This window comes from Myotis myotis, unplaced genomic scaffold, assembly GCF_014108235.1.
Source record: "Myotis myotis isolate mMyoMyo1 unplaced genomic scaffold, mMyoMyo1.p scaffold_m19_p_1, whole genome shotgun sequence".
NCBI classification, from domain to species: Eukaryota; Metazoa; Chordata; class Mammalia; order Chiroptera; family Vespertilionidae; genus Myotis; species Myotis myotis.
This window is the reverse complement of record NW_023416313.1, coordinates 161,892,161-161,907,411: the sequence shown is the minus strand read 5'-3', so window position 1 is coordinate 161,907,411 and position 15,251 is coordinate 161,892,161. Positions and strand designations below refer to the sequence as shown.

Here is a 15,251-nt window from a genome sequence, read left to right as displayed (position 1 = left end):
AATCAATGATTCTCTCTCATTGATGTTTCCATTTCTCTCTCCCTTTTCCTTCCGCTCTGGGAAAGCCTGGGGAGGTGGAGGGTAAAATTTAAGCCATGATCTGAAAAAGGAGCAAGCCATGCAAACACGGGGAAGATCAGTTCAGGCTATGAATACAGCCAGGACAAAAGTCCTAAAGTGAAGCAGTCTTCAGAATTAGGAATGGGTCATGCTATGTAGAGCTCTGTGCACGGGTAACAATCACACTGAAAAATTTTCACGTCACCTAAAATGCCCAAACTGAACCTCTTTCCTATTAGTTTACCATCATAAAAGGTAAAATATGCCTGGACTTGATAGACTCAAGATAAAACTGTCTTTGTCAGCCTTCAAGCCACATGGTCCCTGTGCCTTGGGTACACCAAGCTCAGTTATATGTAAGGCCTTTTTGCACTGGCTTTCCCTTTGCCTAGAGGTTGATCCAGATTTTCTCATGGCTGGCTCCTTCCTGTCACTCAGGTCTCAGCTCAAATGTTACTTCCCTCATCACCTAACTATGAGGTGCTCCCAAGACCACATCAACTGGTCTTATTTTCCTCCTTTCATGCTCTTACCACTAGCTGAATTTATCTTATCCATATACATTTTTGACATTAAAATTTTTGTTTTGTTGTTGTTAATCCTCACCTGAGGATATTTTTCCATTGATTTTTAGGGAGAGTGGAAGAGAGAGGGAAAGACAGAGAGCAACATCGATGTGAGAAAAACACATCGATTGGCTGCCTACTGCATAAGCCTTGACTAGAGCCTGGGCCGGGGAGGAGCCTGCAACCGAGGTATGTGCCCCTGACCGGAATCGAACCTGGGACCCTTTGGTCCGCAGGCTGATGCTCTATCCAGAGTCATACCAGCCAGGGTAACATTAAAATTTTTTAAACTGTGATAAAATATACAACATAAAATTTGCCATCTTAACCATTTTTAATCGTACAGTTCTGTGGCATTAAGTACATCCACACTGTTATACAATCAACCTCCAGGACTGTTTTTATCTTGCAGAACGAAATTCCACTGATTATATAACTCCCTATTCTGCCCTCCCCACAGACCCTGGCAATCACCATCCTACTTTCCGTCTCTATGGATTAGACTACTGTAGGAACATCATATAGGTGGAATCACACAATATCTGTCTTTTTTGTGACTAGCTTATCCCTCTTAGCATAATGTCTTCAAGGTTCAACCATTTTGTCGTTCATGTCCTAACTTCCTTTTAAACATGTATATCATTGTATGATATACACATTGATATATAATTTATTATTATTATTATTAATATACCACTTTCGGTGTATCCATTCATTCACTGATGGACATTTGGGTTGCTTCTACCTTTCTGCTATTGTTGACTAATGCAGCTATAAACCTGGGTGTACAAGTATCTCTTTGAGATCCTGCTTTCAATTCTTTTGGGTATATACCCAGGTAGAACTGTTGGATCATATGATGTCTATTTTTAATATTTTTAATAACTTGCCATTCTGTTTTCCATAGTAAGCTGCACCATTTTACATTCACACTAACAATTCAAAAGGGTTCCAATTTCTCCACATCCTCACCAGCACTTGTTATTTTGATAGTAGTCATCCTAATGGCTGTGAAGTGGTAGATACCTCTAAGTATTTTTAAACCTATTTGTTGCCTTCTTTTCATCTCCTAGAATGTAAGCATCACAAGAGGAGGAACTATGTCTGTTTTGTTTATCAATAAATACTGAGCACCTAGAATGTCCAGAATACCTGGCCCAGAGTACTCAATAATATTTGTCAAATGAAAAAATGCCTAGTTGATCTTATAACTCAAGTTCAATATTTTCTATATTACTTACATAATCTGTTCATTTAGAAAAGTTTTTTGTTAGCTACCAAACTGACCTCTTAGAAGATAAATTTTAAAGACCGAAAGTATGTTGTATAGAAAATTGTCCTGTTCACATTACAAAGAACAGGATACTTCAAGCATCCTTACCAGCAGTCCTGGGCCCATCATAAGCACCTGCTTCTTCACCATCTCTAAATATCTTCAGGGTTGGATATCCACTGACTCCATACTTATTACAGGTGTTTGTGTTGGCAGTACAATCAACCTAAAGATTAAAATGTATAAACCACTTGTTATCCAAATGCCTGCTTACAGGTTCTTCCTATATTTCCAAATATTAAGATTGGTCAAGTCATAAAGGATCAAACAATTCTTGACATACATGCCACGGAACATTAGATTTTAAAGGCAGACTGGTGCTGGGCTAGCTACATAAGAACTACCTAAGGAAATCTTTAAAATTTAGATCCCTGGGCCTCATACAAAACACACAAATGACAATTTAAATTCTGCCCTTGGAGTCTCTATTGTCTAAAATGGTCTCCACCTTTTTCCTGCCCCAGAACATGTGAGGGATAAATCACTTAAGTTAGTAACAGTGGCTTATTTTGATAATGATTATCATCAAGAGGATACATGGATAGGTGTACATACTATTTAGCTGGGGTGGAGTATAATTTGATTTGGCAAATCATCTAGTTATTAGGAAAGTTACCAATACTTGAATACCTGAGCTAGTATGAATCTTGGCTAAACTATAACATGACATTTAATGATACTAATGAAGAAGAGGGCAATTTCCATCTATTTAATCACCTGATAGAATCCTGAGGTTCAGAAAAGTAATACAGGCTATAGCTACATAAGACAGAAATTAAATCAAAACCAAACTCTTTTTTTCTATGACAAGCTGCCATAGAAACATTAGGATTAAAAGCAGTTTCTGCCCTGGCTGGTGTGGCTCAGTTGGCTGGGCGCTGTCCCATGCACCGAAAGACGGTCAGGGCACATGCCCAGGTTGCAGACTCAATACCCAGTGTCGGGCATGCAGAAGGAAGCCAACTGATGTTTCACTCTCACATCGATGTTTCTCTCCCTCCCTCTCTAAAAATCAATTAAAAAAAAGAAAAAGCAGTTTCCAAGAGTTCAAATAAATATGGATGAACTATTTGAGACTGGCTGAGATGTGAGCTTTAAGACTGGAATAAGTATGGGTTTAATACAGAATGAAAAATTCTGGAAGCATTACTTTGATTATAAAAGCACCTACCAAGTTTATAGTAGACCAATAATCAACATCCTCATGTTATTTTCCTATTCCACATCGTGACTATCATGATAGTATAAGGAATTATTTACTCAATAATAATTTTCTTCTAATCTTGACTACTGTACTCTTACTTTCCGTATTTCCTCTTAATTCGTAGTGACCATATTTTACATGTTTCTTTTGTCAATAATTCCCTTAGTTCCACTACTTTTAATAGTTTGAAACTATACTTGATACAATAGTCACCTGTGTATTTTTCCAGAAACTAATGTTCTCTCTTAGCAACATAAGAGTAGAGGAAATATTAATTTTACAAACTATTATTTAAAATACCTCATTTCTTGCCCTGGCCAGGTGGCTCAGTTGGTTGGAGCATCGTCCCATACACAAAAAAGCTGTGGGATAGATTCCCAGTCAGGGCACATACCCAGGTTGTGGGTTCCACTCCAGTTGGATGTTTCTCTCTCCCTCCCCCCACTTCTTCTCGCTCTAAAAGCAATAAAAAAAAAAACACCCCACATATCCTCAGGCAGGCGTCCTCAAACTACGGCCCGCCGAAAACATTTATCCGGCCGGCTGGGTGTTTTTGCAGCCGCTGCCTGTTGCTAAATTTGTTCATAGTTTTTTTTTAAACTATAGTCCGGCCCTCCAACAGTCTGAGGGACAGTGAACTGGCCCCCTGTTTAAAAAGTCTGAGTACCCTTGTCCTCAGGTGACGATTAAAAACAAATCTTGCCCCGCTTGTGTAGCTCAATGGTTGAGCAGCAGACCCATGAACCACGAGGTCACCAGTTTGATTCCTGGCCAGGGTACATGACCATGTTGCAGGCTTGATTCCCACTTGGGGGCATGCAGGAGGCAGCCGACTGATGTTTCTCTTTCATCGATATTTTTATATCTCCCTTTCCTTCCTCTCTCTCACATTAAAAAAAACACCCCACCTTATTTTTTAAAATGAAGAATCCACCTATACTCACCTTTGCTAATGGGACTATTCCTTTTAATCTAGTAGCTGCAGCTTCATACTCAGGGGCAAGCCTCTTGCAGTGTCCACACCTATACAGATATATTAAAAAAAAAAAAAAAAGCCAAATTCTCAATTTAATCCTGTAAGTCTAACTTTATTTCTCTAGGAAGAACCCCAAACTATACTACTTCAGAACTAGTAGCTGCTTTATCTGAACAACCCCCATTAGTAATTAGGGTAAACCAAAGCTCTCAGAAGATAAAAGTATTATCTCCAGACTAAGGTTGATTCTATAGGAGATGAGTCCAGAGCAACATCTATTTTCTCAATAAAAGTACAACTGAGTCCTGAAAGTGGTAGTCAAAAGTATCCTCCACATTCAAGAGGTAAAGGGCTGCCTGGGGCTCAGAGATTGTGAGTGCTGACCTATGAACCAGGTCACAATTCGATCTGGGCACATGCTCAGTTTGTCTCTCGATCCCCAGTGGGGGCCTGCAAGAAACAGCTGATCTGTGATTCTCTCTTATCATTGACGTTTCTCTCTCCCCCTCTCCCTTATCAATAAAATATATATATATTAAAAAAAATCTCTCTATATAAAAGCCTAAGTAACCATTACAACCGAACGACCGATTGCTGTGATACGTGCTGACCACCAGGGAGCAGGCGCCCAATGCAGGAGCTGCCCCCTGGTGGTCAGTGCACTCCCACAGCCAACGTCCTGCAGCCGGCCAACCTCCTGCCGTCCCTCCCCCTGGCTGGCCGGCCCCAATTGGGACTGGGTGAGATGGCCCTGATCAGCCCCAATCGCCGGCCAGGCCAAGGGACCACACCCATGCACGAATTTGTGCACCTGGCCTCTAGTATATATAGTGACTGAAACCTGTAAGGTTCCAAGTATAATACTGACTCAGTAAGAATCACCATCAAGTATTTTTTCTCCATCCCTTCAATATGACTTTTTGACCAGAAACCCAGTTTGAGAGGATAGTGGAATGAAGCCCAGAAGGTACTCATTCGTCATAGATACTCTAACAACTCACTGGAGGTTTTCCCCCACCCTCAACTGAATCACAGCATCTGAATGACATATTTAAGAGCATAGGCCAGCTCTAGCTGGTTTGGCTCAGTGTGGGTATTGTGTCAGCCTGAGGACTGAAGGGTCCCAGGTTCAATTCTGGTCAAGGGCACATGCCTGGGTTATATAGGCTCAATTCCCTAGTAGGGTGCACACAGGAGGCAGCCATCAATGATTCTCATCATTGATGTTTCTCTCTCTCCCTCTCCCTTCCTCTCTGAAATCAATAAAAATACATTTAAAAAAGGAAAAAGTGTGTAGGCCTGATTTTTTATAGCTATACAATTCACCTGGCTACAAGAACTGATGAGAATAAAACATTGTCAATTAGAATGTTCCCAGAGGGCCATCAGAAACACCTGCTCCTCTGCCTGAACGTCCTAACAGTGACATAAATATACTGTATATGCAATGGGGGGAGAGGGGCAACATACTCCTCCTTAGTGTACAGCTAGCACTAGCTGTATATCATCTCTTCAAAAGCCAATGGGTTGCAGAGGGATTACTTTGAGAAGGTGAATAGTTCTGTAATCTCCTCAAATAGCACAAATAGAATAAGAAAAGCAAAGGAAGGAAACATAGAAGAAACTTGAGCTGATATATTTCATAGTCAAGTCTCAAAATTTATTAAAAAATAGTTTTACTTATTTCAGAGAAAGGAGAGGGAGATAGAAACATCAATGATGACAGAATATCATTGATAGGCTGCCTCCTGCACACCCCACACTGTGGATTGAGCCTGCAACCCAGGCATATGCCCTGACTGGGAATCGAATCGTGACCTGGTTCATAAGTCAACGCTCAGTCACTGAGCCCCGCCAGCCAGGTCTCAAAATGTAAGTGATGAATAAGCAACATGGAAGCATTTGCCCCTAAAACTTGTTTAAAACAAAGAACTAAAAGAGCTTATATTCTTCAAGGTCTTTAGGAATTCTATTAAAAAATCATTAGAAAGCTTAAATGAAGAAAAGGTGATATTTCTAAAAAAAGACTGTAATATTATATGAGCTGTTGCTTAGGGTCACACACATATTATCACACACATTAAAAGTATAAAAGGACCAAATGATAAATACGAAATTCAGGATGGGGGAGTGCATAAGATGGGGAAGGGGTACACAGGGGGCTTCAACTGTATAGGTCTTTTTGTTAGACCTAGTAGAATAAATGGTATTCCTTATACTGCATTTTACAGATGCACATTTTACCATATTTGAAATTGGAATGTGTCTTCCAATCAGTAATAGCTTCAATGGTAGTATTTCTTTCTTTGTAAGACATAAAATAATGGTTCCTGCCCGGCCAGTGTGCTCAGTGATTGAGCACCGACCTATGAACCAGGAAGTCACGGTTGGATTCCTAGTCAGAGCATACTAGGGGTCATGCCGGAGGCAGCCGATTGATAACTAATTTATCTGAGAAATCCAGGCTTTTGGGACCACAATAAAATTTCAAAAGTTAAAAAATGTATGTTAAAGGGAGTAAGATTTGGATCTGGGCCTTTAAGGCTTCAGCAAGGACATGGTAGAATATTTTAGATAAAGGGAACAGTAAAACAAAGACAAAATTACTAGTGAGAATGATACATTCAGAGAACTGTGAAGGGCTTTTGCTATTAAGAGATAATAAATGTGTTATGTGTATAAAGACTACATCAGCCAGCAATATTACAGGCCTGACCAAGGGGGAAAGCAGAGATAAAAATGCCACCTAGAGATAATATATTTCACATGGCAGAAATGAAAGTTTGGTCCAGCATGGTAGCAATGAGAATAAAGAAGAAACAGAAGAGAGATTTCTGTTGACTTTGTAGTTATTGTCAAGAAGGCTGAAAACAGCCCTGACCGGTTTGGCTCAGTGGGTAGAGCGTCGGCCTGGGGACTGAAGGGTCCCAGGTTCGATTCCAGTCAAGGGCATGAACCTTGGTTGCGGGCACATCCCCAGTAGGGGGTGTGCAGGAGGCAGCATATCGATGTTTCTCTCTCATCGATGTTTCTGACTCTCTATCCCTCTCCCTTCCTCTCTGTAAAAAACCAATAAAATATATTAAAAAAAAAAAAAAAAAAAAGGCTGAAAACAAAATTCGTCGCCTCTAGCACATCCTTCTGGTTCAAACTGTCTTCACTACAGGATTTCTAGTGTAACCCTCAACAAGTCAGTGGAGCACCTGCAGTGAAGACCAGAGTAAGAAGCAAGTGAAAGTTACAGAGTGGGGCAAAAGTTGTTTACATGGAAAATACAAAAATTAATAAATAATATAAGAATAAACTCTGTATTTCATGTACTTACATCTGTAAACCTACTTTTACTGAGACTTTTAAATATAGTTTTAATAAGGGTAATTGTGGCAGGGGTTGAAAAATTAATTAGCATGGATATACTGAGCTATCCCATGGGTTGATAACCATTGTTACCCTGGCCAGTATGGCTCAGTTGGTTGGAGCATCGTTTCATACACCAAAAAGTTCTGGTTTAATTCCCACTTAGGGTACATACCCAGGTTGGGGGTTTGATCCCAGCTCCGGGTACATGCAGGAGGCAACCAATTGATATTTTGTTCTTTCTTTTTTTTCCTCTCTCTCTCTCTTCCTTCCTCCTTCAAAAAAATAAATGAGATCCATTATAAAAATGAGCAAACTATTTTCTTAAAAAAGTTGTTTGCTATGGTAAAGATTTAGGGGTTAAATAAAAAACAATACCCAATTTGGGAAAGTCAGCCAAAAGCAAGAATAATTCATTATGAAAGCAAACAAAAGAAAACAGTATATTCTCAATTTCTTTTTCCCAGGAAGTCGGGAGAAAAAAATCCTCATGTCACTAAATTGTCTGTTGCATGAATTTTAGTGTTTTGCTATAGGACAGCATGAGGGTTATTAGGCCAAAATTCATTATTGTATTTCCAGTACAATTTATCTTGAGTGTCTGTCTCTTAAATCAGTTTATACTTATCAGTTTTCTTTCAGCAAACATTCTTACCATCATGCAGAATTTACCTTTTCAGAGAAAATTAAATCAGAGAAAAATTAAAATAAACAAAAACAATACTCAGGTTTACTCCGCCCGAAATCCTATTTGCTCCCCGATCCCGAGTCTTTATTTCAGTTAGTTCTATCCTAAAGCATTTACACCTGGAAGTGGAGTATTTATCCAACACAGGTTACTTTCTCATTAGAGTATTTTTTGGCATTCTTCAAAAATCCTAATTAAAACAGACAATTTAGTCCGGCCAGTGTGGCTCAGTGATTGAGCATCGACCCATGAATCAGGAGGTCACAGTTGGATTTGGTCAGGGCACATGCCTATTCGGGGGTGTGCAGGAGGCAGCCAATCAATGATTCTCTCTCATCATTGATGTTTCTATCTTTCTCTCCCTCTCTGAATTCAATAAAAATACATATTTTTTAAAAACTGACAATTTAGATTCTGACAAATGACACTCAGGTGGAGTTTGAAGGTGAGCATCAAGATTAACCACTACTTCTTTCACTCACTCCTTGATAATATGAAAAAACAAGTCACATCCACCTTCAGGGATGGCACTTAGCTGTTAATAATGAAATCCCAACATATATTCATCCAAGAATCATCAATCATCATCACTTCATGCCTCTAACAGAAAAACTGATATAGTTCTTTTTCTAAGGAACACCAGCCTGGCATGGGTGAGGCAGTATTATTAGGTCCCAATAGAGAAGAGGGAGCAATCAGTTAGTTGTTCAGGGAAGGAAGTGAGTTAAGTTTTGTTGAGAATAATTTGCGAGTGTGTGTCTAAGATCCTTGTGCAGAGGCAGGAATTCTAAGTAAAGGAATCAGCATGTATAAAAAAAAAAATACAGCCTTAGCTGGTTTGGCTCAGCGGATAGAGCGTCGGCCTGCGGACTCAAGGGTCCCAGGTTCGATTCCGGTCAAGGGCATGTACCTGGGTTGCGGGCACATCCACAGTAGGGGGCGTGCAAGAGGCAGCTGAATCGATGTTTCTCTCTCATCGATGTTTCTAACTTGCTATCCCTCTCCCTTCCTCTCTGTAAAAAAAAAAAAAATCAATAAAATATATTTAAAAAAAAAAATACAGGGGCAAAAGTAAGTTTATAGTTGTTTGCATGTCAAATAATACAATTAGCCCTAGCCAGTTTGGCTCGTGGACAGAGTGTCGGTCAGCCTGCAGACCAAAGGGACTCCAGTTTGATTCCAATCAAGGGCTCATACCTCGGTTGCAGGCTCCTCCCTGGCCCGGGCCCCTGGTTGGGGCACTTGTAGGAGGCAACCAATCGATGTTTTTCTCACATCAATATTTCTCTGTCATTCCCTCTCTTCCACTCTCTAAAAATCAATGGAAAAAATATCCTTGGGTGAGGATTAAAAAAAAATTAACAAATAATACAAGAATAAACTCTGTGCTTTGTGTACTCACAAACGTAAACCTACTTTTGTCCCACCCTATATTAAATATCCCATTTCATACTATCCACAATCTTTTTCTATACCCTAGACCAGCGGTCGCCAACCTTTCGGCCCTCACAATTTGTGAGGGCCAAAAGGTTGGAGACTGCTGCTTAGACACATTGTATTATCAAATGTCATTATTTAATACTACCATTCTAGAGGGTAGGGCACAAATCTACAAGGTTGGAGACTGCTGCTTAGACACATTGTATTAGCAAATGTCATTATTTAATACTACCATTCTAGAGGGTAGGGCACAAATCTACAATATAAGTAGCTGAGGACTTAAAACATACTTAAGACTGATAAATGAATTTTCAGAAATTATCACAAACATTTAAATAGTGCTATTTATTTTCCCCAAAGAAATCCAGTCTTAGAAATTACATAGATGATTAACTCCATAAAGGAAATATTAGTCTAAAAATCAACTACAAAGAAATCTTTCACTTTCACTTGTAAAATGAAAGTGAAAAAATATCCTAAAGCAAACCAGAAAAAGAACCTACTCAAAATAGGCTCATTTACTCTTAGGTTCTCTTAATGTTCCTAAGTTGCGAGCTCATTCTCTTGATTTGTACAAAGGAGCATCAAAAAACATTTCCAAGTTAAGTATTCATAAGTAAAAGTGGTTGAACCCTGGCTAGTGTGGCTTAATTGGTTGGAGTGTTGGCAGGCACACCAAAAAGTTGCGGGTTTGATTCCCAGTCAGGGAACATATCTAGGTTTTGGGTTCAATCCCCATTTGGAGGACATATGGGAGACAACTGATCAGTGTTTTTCCTTCCCTCTCTCTCTTCCTCCCCCTCTCTAAAATCAATAAAAACATATCCTTGGGTGAGGATTAAAAAATAAATAAATAAGAGTTGAATATGAAGAAATAAGGATATTATCAACAGGAGACTTCCTTGATTCCAAATTAGTTATTCAGAAAACTGATCCTTCTTGTTGGCATTGTGGAGAACCTCACATTCCAGACCAATTCAAAGTGGATACTGCAGCAGAGATCCACCCAATTTTTGGAATAATTTAGTGAATGATGGGATATGCAGTTCACAGGGAAGCATATGTAACAATTTAAAGTAGGAAGAACACCTTCAATTGGGGAAAAAAAAAAAAATCTGCTTTAGCCCTGGCTGATATGGCTCAGTTGGTCGAGTGTCGGTCCAGTGCACCAAAAGGTCACAGGTTGGGTTCCCAGTCAGGATTCACGTCCAGGCTCTGGGTTCAGTCCCTGGTCAGAGGCAACAGATTGATGTTTCTTTCTCCTTCTCCCTTCCTCCTCATAAAAATCAATAAAAACATTAAAAAAAAATGCTTTAAACTAAGTCTAACTGCTCACAATTCTCCAGCAACTCACTTCATGTTGATCTCTGCAGTCACTAAAGCACTACCCAGTTTTGCAACAACTCTATCCGGCCATGCTAAGGGACGGGACAACCCCTTAAAGTTAGCAGCACGGTTACATGGCTGGGAAGAGTTGTTTCTAAGAGAATGTGAGTCTAAAGATGAGCCTATGATGTGTACTCAGTACGGCCAGTTAGCCATAGGAATGCCCTGGACACAAAATCTGTCACAAGCTAAAAACAAATTCATTGCCTTTAGCACATCCTTCTAGGTCAGTGGTTCTCAACCTTGGCTGCACATTAGAATCACCTCGGATTCCCAGGTGATTCTAATGTGCAGCCAAGGTTGAGAACCATTTTCTAGGTGATCTTCACCGACTACAGGCATTCTAGTAACCCTCAACAAGTCAGTGGAGCACCTGCAGTGAAGGTCAGAGTTAGAAGTGAAAGCTATGCTTTGTTTTACTGATACTTTGGAATACAGGTAGTTTTTAATTAAGGGTAATTGTGGCAGGGATGGAAAAATTAAGCACTGTGAATTGGTATAGATAGGATGAGCTATCTCATGTGTTCAGATAATTCACGGTTTGCAGTTTTCTGTGGTAAAGACTTGGGGGGTACACAAAAAAGGAAACTCAGATTTATTACTGAGTCAGAAATCCTACTCATTCCCTACCCCCACCTCCAGCCTTTTATCTAAAGTTAGTTCTATCCTAAGAAATGTAAACCCTTGTTCAGTTAAATCACCCCGCAATGGAGTATTCCTCCAATACTGGTTACTTTCTAATTGGAGTTTTTGGCATTTACAAAAAAAAAAATCCTAATTAAAACGGACAATTTAGGCAGGTTCTGACGAAATGACTCTTGTTCACCTACTGTGTGTGTGTGTGACCGGATTCTGCTGCTGGGAAGTAAGTGCTCAGCGTAATGGAGAAAGTGTGCACCATGCGATGGACAAAATAATGGCTCCCCCAAGAACACACTTCGGGCCATTCTGCAGCCACTGAGTGACCTTGGCTAGAAACGCATGGCTGCGGGGCCCGGGGCCAGAGGGAAGGAAGCACCCCGGCAGCCCGGACCTCTGCCCTTGGGGACACGTTACCTCCCAATGTAAGGCCTCGGGATGCCTAGTCTGCAGCAGGGAGGCCATTCCCACTGACCGCCCAGAAACTGCCAAGGTGCCCATCACCGGGGGCCGGGGGTGGCTAAACCCCCCGCAAATAGGAAGTGCCGCCAGCGCACGGGATCTGGCTGTGGCCCCGCGCGAGAGGGGCCTCCTTCGGGGTTTTCTTTCTCGGGTCTCGCCCCGCGGCGATCGGCACCCACTTCTCGGCTCTCGACGAGGTGCCTCGGGTCCCCGCGGCTGGGAAACTCCCCGGCCGCAGCCGGGCCGCTGGAAGGGGGGAGGGCCCGGCGCCGCGCAGGCCCAACCGCTCCCGGGCCTCCGTCCCCGGCCCGGCCCGCCCTCCTTCCCTCCCCTCCCGGCTCAGTGGCCTCACCAGGGGGCGAAAAACTCCACGAGCATGAGGCCCGCGGAGCCCGTGTCGGAGACGCGACTCTCGAAGTTGTCGTCCGTGAGTTCCAGCACGTCGGAGGCACCGGCCCAGCGGGCCGCGGTCAGCAGCAGCGCCACGCCCGGGAGCAGTGCGAGGCGGCGGGGGCGCATGGCGGCGGAGGGTCGGGACTCGGCGGGGCCTGCGGGGACCGGACCTGCAACCACGCACCCTCGGCCGGTGCTCACGCGTCTAGCCCAGGCGGACCTGCAGCCGGACGTCCCCACCCCCGCCCGGCTCGGGCCGCAGTGTGGCAGCCGCCGATTGGCTGCGCGGCGCTGGCGTCGGGCGGGCGGGACCAGCCGGTAACCGCCGGGTGGCCGGGGCGCGGGGCGGGGCCTGGCGGCGGGCGTCCGGGCGGGAGGGGCCGGGGCGGGGGACCGGAGCTGGGCTCCGGGCGAGCCGGAACTCGGGGTGGTGCGGGCAGAGCTGGGAAGGCGTCGCGGTCCGGCGGGGAGCCGACCCCGGACGCGTTCAGCGGGTGGGGGGACGGCCGAGCTCGGGACGCCGGAGCGGAGGTGGAGGCGTGAAGTCGGGGCCGAGTGGGCGGCGGGGCCCGGGCCGAGGTGAGGCCCGCCGGCGGAAGTTGGGAGCGGGAGCTGCGCTGGGACCCGACACGTGACCCAGATGTCAGGCTGTGGCACGTTGTCCGGTTCCTCTGAACTTGCTTTCTGTGTCGGGGGCAGCCCCGAGCCCTCCCGCTGCGCCACCTCATTGCATTGCCTGGTTCCTTCGGGGTCCAGGTGGTGCCCGAATTCCTCTTTGTCCAACCCCGGGGACGCCTGCCGACCCTTGTGGCTGCTGCTCGGAATGAGAGATGCCGCCGCACGAGGGAAGGCGCCCGGCCACTTCGTCAAGGGTGCAATAGCCTCTTAGGACTCCTGGCGCCTTTTGTCTCAAAAAAAAAAACAAAAACAAAAAACAACCCACAAAAAACCTTGAGTCTTGTTACAATGTGTTTGTATTCTTAAGGGCAAAGAGAGTGGGAGGAGGGGAAGAAGACCCCTGATCTTGGATGCAACTCCGAGAATGAAATGATAGATGGTTTTTCCATTGTCTTAACAGACATGGCCACTTACAACCCAGAGGGACACATACAGCTGCCCAGAGCTGATGCCATTCGTTCTCGTCTCATCGATACCTTCTCACTCATCGAGCATCTGCAAGGCGTGAGCCAAGCTGTGCCACGGCACACCGTCCGAGAGATGGTCGGTCAGCAGCCTGTCTCTTCCCAAAGAGAATCTTAAAGACTCCCATCCGCACCCTCCAAAGCATAGGCAGCAGGCAGACAGTTTTAAGGGTGGAAAATGCAGGGGAGATTGAGATGGTTGTTAGTTCGGAGGTCACACCAAACTTGATAAATCAAAGGTTTTTTTTGTTGTTGTTTTTAAAATATATTTTATTGATTTTTTTACAGAGAGGAAGGGAGAGAGATAGAGAGTTAGAAACATCGATGAGCGAGAAACATCGATCAGCTGCCTCCTGCACATCTCCCACTGGGGATGTGCCCGCAACCCAGATACATGCCCCTGACCGGAATCGAACCCGGGACCTTTCAGTCCGCAAGCTGACGCCCTATCCACTGAGCCAAACCGGTTTCGGCAAATCAAAGGTTTTAAAAATAAAATTATTTGGATCCAGGTGATAAAACCCTAAGGCTACTAACTCTTCGGCCTTCCAGCCCTGACTGTTGTGGAAGTTTTTACCAAAGACATTTAAAACATAGAGTTGGACCTGTCGTCTTTATTCTTGGGCATGGACAGTGTTGATCATAAGCAATACATACATTAGCTCTTCAAACTAATATTAGTTGCCGTGAGCAGGAGCAGCAAGGCAAGCCCCACCACGAGGGTGCCCCTTACGTAATCAGTATTCCTGCCCCCAAACCTACCTCCTCTTCATACCTTCTCGCCGCTCAAACTTTTCTTTGTAATTACCTACTGACCCCCCCCCCCCTTTTTTTTGGTGTAGATCCTGCCCATCAGAAGAAAATTATGTTAGGAGATCAAAACCAGCTTGTGCGCTTCTCCATAAAGCCTCGTCATGAAGAACGGATTACGCATAGCCAAAGACTGATGAGCAAGCTTGAAGTGCGCTTCAGTTGGAGGCCACCTCTTTCTTTGTGGGCTGGATGGGTCCTTGAGTGTATCCTTTCATACTACTCATTTTATCCCATGGCTTTACTCTTTTTCTTGCCCCACCATCAGCCTTATGATTTTATTTTCCTCTTTCCAAACTCCATTTCCTTCTCAATCTCACTGGTTCTATTCTTGCCCCTATTATTTCACCTGCATGAGTCAAAGAACTCCACTATATATTTCCTTAAGAGAAAACAGGTCCTCTCTTCACAAACTTCATCATATTCCTCATAATTTTGAATACAATTGTACTGATGGTTGAAATAGGTGAGAATTGACATTGAGTGAAAGAGTAAGTGGGGGGAAGTCATTTTTCCTTTAAATTGATTATTTTACATTTTTAATGTTATTTGAATTGTGCTGGCAAACTGCTAAGATCTAGATACATTTGGAGGGCTTTTGAGAGTGTAGTAGATATAAGGTAGTCTCAACACTTAGAGGTAGGGTGTAATAGACTCAACAAGGAACTGGAGATGGGAAGACTGGTTATATTTCTTGTGTCGGTCTAGTCTACATTTGTTTGAATTAAACTTTCCTCTTAGAAATATTGGTTCCTATCAGTGAGTGATCCAATATTTACATTTTTATAAGTATAT

The 15,251-nt window shown here is 43.3% G+C and overlaps 2 protein-coding genes across 4 annotated transcripts in view; one reads left to right on the top strand and one right to left on the bottom strand.

Moving 5' to 3' along the window:
* The window catches only part of PDIA3 (protein disulfide isomerase family A member 3), a 25,675-nt gene extending 12,918 nt beyond the window's left edge, over positions 1-12,757 (bottom strand). Inside the window, exons 1-3 of the mRNA XM_036299593.1 lie at positions 12,464-12,757; positions 4,108-4,186; positions 2,008-2,125 (exon numbers count right to left, since the gene is read on the bottom strand). Coding sequence (XP_036155486.1) covers positions 2,008-2,125; positions 4,108-4,186; positions 12,464-12,630 — 364 coding nt within the window. The 5' untranslated portion in view covers positions 12,631-12,757. The remainder of the gene's footprint in view (positions 1-2,007; positions 2,126-4,107; positions 4,187-12,463) is intronic.
* CATSPER2 (cation channel sperm associated 2) overlaps positions 12,693-15,251 on the top strand; it is a 19,785-nt gene continuing 17,226 nt past the window's right edge. Inside the window, exons 1-4 of one of the 3 annotated variants that reach the window (XM_036299612.1) lie at positions 12,693-12,822; positions 13,583-13,729; positions 14,489-14,662; positions 14,854-14,922. In XM_036299612.1, the coding sequence (XP_036155505.1) occupies positions 13,585-13,729; positions 14,489-14,662; positions 14,854-14,922 (388 nt within the window). In that variant the 5' untranslated portion in view covers positions 12,693-12,822; positions 13,583-13,584. Of the gene's footprint in view, positions 12,823-12,889; positions 13,084-13,582; positions 13,730-14,488; positions 14,663-14,853; positions 14,923-15,251 lie in introns of those variants that run through there. The other 2 variants (XM_036299604.1, XM_036299622.1) reach the window with 2 other exon arrangements.